The sequence below is a fragment of the Henckelia pumila genome, chromosome 4 (genome assembly GCF_033568475.1).
Source record: "Henckelia pumila isolate YLH828 chromosome 4, ASM3356847v2, whole genome shotgun sequence".
Taxonomy (NCBI): Eukaryota; Viridiplantae; Streptophyta; class Magnoliopsida; order Lamiales; family Gesneriaceae; genus Henckelia; species Henckelia pumila.
The window spans coordinates 29,780,501-29,788,468 of NC_133123.1; the positions used below are offsets into that span (position 1 = coordinate 29,780,501).

The 7,968-nt window shown below is 34.0% G+C and overlaps 2 protein-coding genes across 5 annotated transcripts; one reads left to right on the forward strand and one right to left on the reverse strand.

The window, feature by feature from the left end:
• The first annotated feature begins 1,388 nt into the window (after positions 1-1,388).
• LOC140860751 (glutathione transferase GST 23-like) lies at positions 1,389-2,391 on the forward strand. The gene is made up of 2 exons (XM_073263755.1): positions 1,389-1,745; positions 1,961-2,391. Exons 1-2 carry the CDS (start codon positions 1,458-1,460, stop codon positions 2,186-2,188), a joined length of 516 nt encoding a protein of 171 aa, XP_073119856.1. The 5' UTR covers positions 1,389-1,457; the 3' UTR covers positions 2,189-2,391.
• Positions 2,392-4,179: 1,788 nt separating this feature from the next.
• On the reverse strand, positions 4,180-7,693 carry LOC140866257 (uncharacterized). 4 transcript variants are annotated; one of them, XM_073271211.1, is made up of 3 exons: positions 7,519-7,693; positions 7,197-7,371; positions 4,180-4,490 (listed from the first exon to the last, which is right to left on the reverse strand). In XM_073271211.1, the coding sequence occupies exons 1-3, from the start codon at positions 7,559-7,561 to the stop codon at positions 4,433-4,435; spliced, it is 276 nt and encodes a 91-aa protein (XP_073127312.1). In that variant the 5' UTR covers positions 7,562-7,693; the 3' UTR covers positions 4,180-4,432. The 4 variants fall into 4 exon arrangements, with proteins under 4 accessions (XP_073127312.1, XP_073127310.1, XP_073127309.1 ...); XM_073271209.1 differs by having other exon boundaries at positions 7,156-7,371; XM_073271208.1 differs by having other exon boundaries at positions 4,180-4,493; positions 7,156-7,371.
• Between the last annotated feature and the right edge of the window lie 275 nt (positions 7,694-7,968).

Here is a 7,968-nt window from a genome sequence, read left to right on the forward strand (position 1 = left end):
TTGAAATATAACTTTTTCAATTTTTTTCTTTTGTTTTGTTTTTGCATTTACCTTGTATTTGAAAGTAATTTTACAAATTTTTGTAAAGAAAAGTTATAAATCAAAAAATTTGGTTGCTGAAGGTAAAGAAGCCTGGCGGTTGACTTTCAGGTAGAACCATGGTTGGTTCTGCAGATCCGTTTTTCAAAAATACTGTAGAACTTGGTGATTGTGATTGTGTCCAATAAAGCCTAATGAAATTTTTTTAAATACTCTGTACCATAAATAAGAAGTAACACAAAAAAAAATAAAAATTGGAAGAAGATCTATACCAAAGATGATCGGATGTGAAAATGGAAGAGAGGGGAGGAAAAGGGAGGATGAATCGGAAGCCTTTGGTATGGGTGGAATCGGAAGGGGATTTGATTTTCTAGAAATCCTTTCCGATGACACCCAACCAGATGTTTCCGACGGCTCAACGATCCATTTTCGCCGTCCCCTCAGCCAATCGCCGCCACAGATTTCCCATTTAGGCAGCTGAGCTACTGATGATTTTTAGGGTTGACGAGTGAGTGAGGTATTTTTATTGTGGATCGAATATGACTTTGGGCCTTATCCTTGAAGAGATATGGGCCTGTAACCCATTTTCAACTAAAGCATGAAATGTACGGTATCAAACTTCACGGGGTTGTCTAATTTGGTTAGTCGGGAATCCAATAATGATAATAATATAATTGTTATATGGTTATATATTTATATTGTATTCATAGATTTATCGAAATTATCAATAATAATATGTTGTGTTACTTTAAAAACGCCAACATAAAATTCGTATTAATTCTTCTTCAGAGCATAATATGAACATAAAGTTTGTGATACTTTGAAAGCATCAATATTAAATTTAAATATTGTGTTATTACTGAAGCATTAACATAATACCAAAACCATTGAGTTTGTGTTATTTCGAGAGCATCAATATGAAAATTACATATTGTCCTTTATCGAGAGCATTCACACAAACACTACAAAAGAAAATTATTTATGAGTTTTACCTTGAAACTAGAGCACTCGTGCTGATAACGTGTTATAAATTTAGTGAAGAAAGATAAGAGAATCAAAGAAAAGAAAAAATATAATAAAAAAAGATAAGTGTATAATATAAATAGAGGGATGAGTTCATATATTGTACACTCATCTTTCTCTATTATATTTTATCTTGTCTTTTGTTCTCTCCTCTTTCTCGACTAAATTTATAAACAATAATAAATTTATAAAAGTATTAATTGACTCCCAAGTCTAGATCCCGCCACGTTAGTTTCCCGAAAAAGTCTTGGAACATAACAAAAAAGTCAAATTAATCAAACTCTGTGACTGAGAATAAATGGCCAGAAAATCAAGCAAGAAGATTCAGAGGTACCCTCCTCAAACTCAATAATTTTCATGGAGGAATCCAAAGTAACTCTCCATGGATTCTGGGCATGCAAGCCCTTATGTGTTGCAAAGTGATATGGGCGCTGAAGCTCAAAGGTGTGCCGTTCGACTACATCGAAGAAGATATCTCCAACAAGAGTGCTGCCCTTTTGGAGCACAACCCCGTCCACAAGAAAGTTCCGGTGCTCGTTCACGGCGGCAAAGTCACGGCGGAGTCCGCCGTGATCCTCGAATACGTAGAAGAAACATGGCCCGATAGCGATAACCCCTTGTTGCCTGCAGATCCTTATGACAGAGCCCTCGCTCGCTTTTGGATCGACTTTGGCCAGCAGAAGGTAACGAGATTAATTCTCGTTGGAATTAATAAGAATTATTTCGAAGATTTTTTTTTTTTTAAAAAAAATAAAATAAAAACTTTCTTGATCATTTACGGGGCCTTACTTTTTTCGCCTTCTTGCTATCATCTGAAGAGGATAAAGAAAAGAGTTGAAAACAAGTGTTGGAAGCTCTGAGAATCATCCAAGACGAGGCTCTGGCGGACAAGAAATAATTCTTCGGCGGGGATAGGATTGGGTTGGTGGACTTGTCATATGGTTGGCTTGTCCAAATGTTCGAATGCGTCCAGGAAATTGTGGGGCTGCAGATTATGGAGCCACAGAGCCTGCCTATATTGTGCGAATGGAGTCATCAAGGAAAATCTTCTGGACAAGGTGGAATTGACTGCACATTTGAAACGTGTGAAGGAAGGATTTACCAGCTCCAAGAACAAGTAGCTTGAATTCTTGGGATTTTTCTGCTCAAGAAGCAGAGCATAGATTGATCATCCGAGTCCTAGCTAGTGGTGTTGTATCCAACGTTGTATCTTTTGGGTAACGGATTGTGTTTCTTGTTTATGGGTTTTCTAGCTTGTTTTTCTGTTTTTTTTTGTATAATTTTGAATTGACAAAAACTACTATTAGACGGTTTCAAGAGTCATTTTTTTATACGCGTCTTTTATATGGGTTATCCATTAAAAAATATTATATTTTATGCCAAAAGTATTATTTATTAATATACATACGAGTAGAGTTGACCCGTCTTACGGATGAGATCGTCCCACAGAAATATTACTCTCGATGATTGTCCCGCATTTTCGGAAGTGTTTGCACTTCCTTGACAAGGCCGTCGTGTTGGAAGCTTTGTAAACTTGATTATATTTCTTGCACGGAGAATTTCTGCCCTTTTGAGTTGGTGGATCTGATTCAAGGAAAGATGTGATGAATAAATTAATTTATTTATGAGATACAATTGTTGGTGAAAATTGTTTAATTTGATGTATGTATATATAGTAGATTTATAACTCACACTGTTTTTCGCAGCACAATATCAACAACGCACATTAAAAGCGCGCCGTTAATGTTGTTATTAACAGCACTAATATCATATAAAAATAGCAGCATGCAATAATTGCATGCTGTTAATAATAATTTCAATGGTGTGCAAATAAAAGCATGCTGCGAAAAAAATCATCAACAGTGTGCAATATATGTGCGGTAAACAGTGTCAAATAAAAATTGTTTTTCAAACATTGGGTAGCTGTGCTTAATTTGCGGAAAGTTGACATTTTCAAATCACTACTACTTGAACAACTGTACATTGATGACTTTTTTGGAATCATAGTGTGGTGAATGAGTTGTGTAGAGAAAATAGTGAGAATTCACATTATCATATGTTTCTATCCATTTACAAAGAATATCTTATTTTTTTGTAACGATTTCTTACTCGAAATGTCTGGTATTCTTTTGTGTATTGTGTGTTTTTGTACTTTCGCAATTTTTCTTTTTTATTTTTGTTTTTCTGAATCAGAGTGTTATCTCAAGAAATCCCTACAATGTTATTGTTGAGGTTGGGGAAACCAACTTTTCACTTTACAAAGTATGGAAATTTCATTTTGTATTGTGTCTTTTGGTACTTTTGTTGTTTTTCTTTTCTTTTTTTTTTTTTTCTGGATTCAGGGTGTTATCTCAAGAAATCCTTACAATATTATTGTTGATATTGGAGGAGTCAACTTTTCTCTTTAAAAGGTACATAAATTTCTTTTTTTTTTTCCACATGTTTTTTCCCTTCATTCTTCTTTTTTTGTTAGTTAATTTTATGTAATTGTTTTGTTTCTTGGAAACTTTGTTTGTATGAAGATCTTGGATTTGATATTGATAGTCTAGACACTACAAGAAAAACGGGAAAGACAATGGATATATCCGTTGTCGTAGGGGTCTAAAAACCGTTGTACTTTAAGGTGTTGTCAAAAGTATAACATACAACAACGGTTTATATCCGTTGTGGATTCCAACATACGACAACGGATATGCAACAGTAAATATCTGTTGTCGTACACAGTATTTGACAGTGGTTTATAACCGTTATCTTAAGTTACCTTTAACGTCAGTTATAAACCGTTGTCTATGTTGACATACGACAACAGATTTGCAACAGTTTATATCTGTTGTCGTAGACATTATTCAACCATATTTTAAAACCGATGTCTTATGTAGGTGTTTGCTTATTATTCAACCATGTTTCAAAACTGTTGTCGTATGTTGTTTTTTACAACAATTTTTAACTGTTGTCTTAAGTTGATTTTCACAACAGTTAGTATTCGTTGTCCTCAACATTTTAAAAATGTTGTCATTATTTAATTTTCACTCTGAATTCAAAACCGTTGTCTAATTTAATTAGTGCTATATACCCATACAAAATAAAATATTTACTACATGCATTAAATCCGTGGAAATATTATATATCTTCAAGTCTCAAAAACTGTTACATGGATCTAAACACTTTTGAAAAAATTGTAGCTCTAGTAATTTTGAACCCAACATGTCATGAAAGTTGTACAAAAATAGATGTACTTATCTGACCGAGTTTACTAGTATGAAACCATACATCACATATTTTCGATCACGATTTCCAAAAACAGCTTCTCCTCAATAGTTAAAGGTCGATCTTGAAACAAATCTCTTCTCCTCAATTTCCAAAAACAGCTTCATTCCACAGCTTCATGCCCATGCCCGGCATGACTTCCAGTCTCCCGACAGCCAAAACTACTAGTAACAACAAATACCAAATAGTGTTACAAGCCAATTATAAAAATCAACCACACACCAGTCCATGTATTATAGTTTCCAAGCATTGTATGCCATTCTGTGAATCCTACTGAAACAGGACTTTGTACCACAGTCCATGCATGACTCTAGTTTTCATTTCAGTGGACTTCCTATTTCTAGTACATTTATTTTTTCATGTCTGTTATGGTAATTCCAAGAGTAATTGATGTGCTCATTTTAAAAACAAAGAAACCCATGAAAAGAAATAAGAGGAGCAAAAGAAGATATCTCAAGGAAAAAATAACAATAATTTTTATTTCAGCTCATAAAATTCCCTAGATTAAAACTAACAGACCACGGGGAAAAATTAATTCTCATCAGTAGACAAAAGAAAACAACCAAAAGCATAAAAAAACTCACAGCAGATCTCCCTGGAAACTCAAAAAATCGATCGAAACCGATACTCCACTCAAAAAATCAACGGCCAAAAAACAATCGAAAGATCCACCTTTAATTGAAAATAGATAAACTGAGACAGTAAACTACAACCGAAAGATCACCTCTAATATATATTTTTCCCAAGGTATATTACAATTACAAAAAAATCCCACAAACTTTGAAAATTAAGTATACCTTCTCTCAAATTTATATAAAACTTACATCTACCCACATATAAACTTAAAAAATCACATATCCTAGTTTTTTAAATACCTTGAATTTTACAACATTTTGGTCATTAACTAATATTAAAAAATACCGAACAAATATGGCTAACTACTAAGATCTAACAAGCCTGCATTCGTACTTGATAGAATTTCTAACTGAAATTTCTGAACCACCAAGCCAAAATTTGTATAAATATTTATCACAACAACCAGTCAATTCTTCGACGAATCACGTACAAAATAATTCTCAATTATTTCCACACCAATTAATCTAATCCAAACAGATAAAAACATATAAATCTCAGACAAAATAGATAGAACATAATTACCAAAAGCGAAAGAGAACAGAGGTGCTAAAGGCATTAATAACCAGATACATAACCTGCGTAAATTTTTACATGCATGCATGTTCATTCAGAATAAATGCCTATTGGCCAATCAAATTCTCGAAAGACGCAAGTTGAGAAACAATTTCGAGATGAGAGTCATTAACAATTGATTAATTAATATATATATAGGAACGCAATTCAAAGAATATGCACAATGCCCAAACACAACAACTTGAACATGTGCACTTGCTGGATCAAGCAGCCCAATTTCTATCTTATTAATTTGTTTATCTGTTGAGATTTTAGACTGGTACATCATTAATTACACATAATAGATCAATATATAAGCTTAGCTAGTACACTGATATTTGAAAAAACAAACCGACCATTTTACGCAGGTTTGATAACCACTATGCATACCAACAACACGAAACATACACAGCTATAAATTTATCATCTCATCGATGATTCTAAAGAAAATACACAGGCAATTATGAAAACCAAAATCAGCACCCATCCTCCCTACCAGCACGAGCAATCAATTGCAAGAGATTTAAAACAAGCATCCGCAAACATATACAAAATAATCCACCCAAAGATTTTAAAAAATGGAGTCAAAGAAACGTAGGACGAAATGGGAGAGATGAACAATTGTCCATGCCATGCCCGGAGAACACCAGAAGACCGAGAGTACGACCAGCCATGAGAAGAATAATATGAGGATGTAGATGGTCCATACACCAGGATACATGAACCACTCCGTATTCCGATTCAGATCCATAAGGAAAAGTTTTAATTTCAATTAATACACAAATTTTTAGTATAATTAATATATATATATATATATATATATATATATATAACCTTCCCAACCACAATTTTTTCTTTTTTTTGTAGGTATTTTACTGCGAAATATGAAAGAAATAATCAATTTTCTTTTGCTAAGTGTCAAAAAAAATAGAATCAATAAAAAAAAAGAGATATAAATTAAATGGATTAAAGAAATAGTGGGTTCCATCGTTTCTATGGTTACTTCTTAAACGGTGAGGTCTTCTCTATACACCGGAGCCTTTAACTTCATTTAATCAATGTTATTGAGAACTTGTATGGTTCACACCACACTCTTTGGCTCTACCCCTGAATTATCCAGTAATAGGTCTTTCACAATCAGACCTGCCTATACAGTAACGGTATTTCATTATGAAAGTTAGCTGGGGTAGCTGACCCTCGTAGTCCGTTCTTGACCGAGTGGGAACTTCATTTTTATGTTTTTTTTCATTTAAATTAAATAAGATTTCTTCCGCTTAATGGATAACCATTTGCTACCAATGGAGAATTGCTATATATATATATATATCTCAAAGTTGAAATAGGAATTTTATCTCATAATTTTATGTCCCATGTTTCACATAAGAAGCCTCCAGTACAAACAACATGACAAGAAGTACGTACTTATATATATTGATGATCGATTTCTTGTAAGAAATCTTTGATTTGCTCATTTGGAAGGGTTATCATTGCAAGGTTAGTCGAAGCACATAAGAATCCCACCTTCAAAATAATTTGAGGACACATCAACTTAGATTTTATGTTAATTAATACATCATATTTCCTTCCCCCGAATCCTAGTTCGTAAAATGAAATAAAAAGACTTTCAAGAATAAATACCTTCAATAATGTTAGCGGCGAGATCGAGATAAGAAAGAGACCTTAAATTCCCCAAAGAATCAGGAATCCCACCATCCAGCTTGTTATCGTCGAGTTCCATAGAGGAAAGGGACACCAAATTTCCTAAAGAGTCGGGAATCCTGCCATCTAGCTTGTTGTAGGAGAGATGGAGCTCCAGAACAAATGCTAGATTTCCCAAAAAGTCTGGAATCGGACCTTCGAAATAATTGGAATACATCTCAAATCAACTAGAACAATTGCTACGGTATTCCAAAAAAACTTAAATTTAATTAAACCTAGTTTTTTCCTTTCATTAATTGAAATAGAAATTCCTTGTGGAACAAAATAAGATAACAATAATACCCTCAAGCATGTTCTCGGAGAGATCAAGATGAGAAAGAGACATCAAATTCCCGAAAGCACGAGGAATCCCGCCATACAGCTTGTTGTAGGAGAGATCAAGCTCCAGAAGGGCACTAGACTCCCGAAAGACTCAGGAATCCGACCTTAGAATTCAATCAATCAGTGATGAATTAATATCAACGGGATCGAGGAAAGTTATTACCTTGAAGATTGTTGTGAGAGAGAACAAGTTGTGTAGTGACCCAACCCGAATCCACTAACTAATCAGAGTTATAGTAAAAGCGCACACAATAAAAGCTTAAAGCGTAAAGTGCGGATAATTAAAATACAACAAATCCAATCGGCAGAATACAACCAACGTTATCACAATTGTATAAATACTGTTATACAACCAAATCGAAGGTTCAGGGTAAATAAATCCCTACCCTCTACAACCTCGCACTCCCCAAG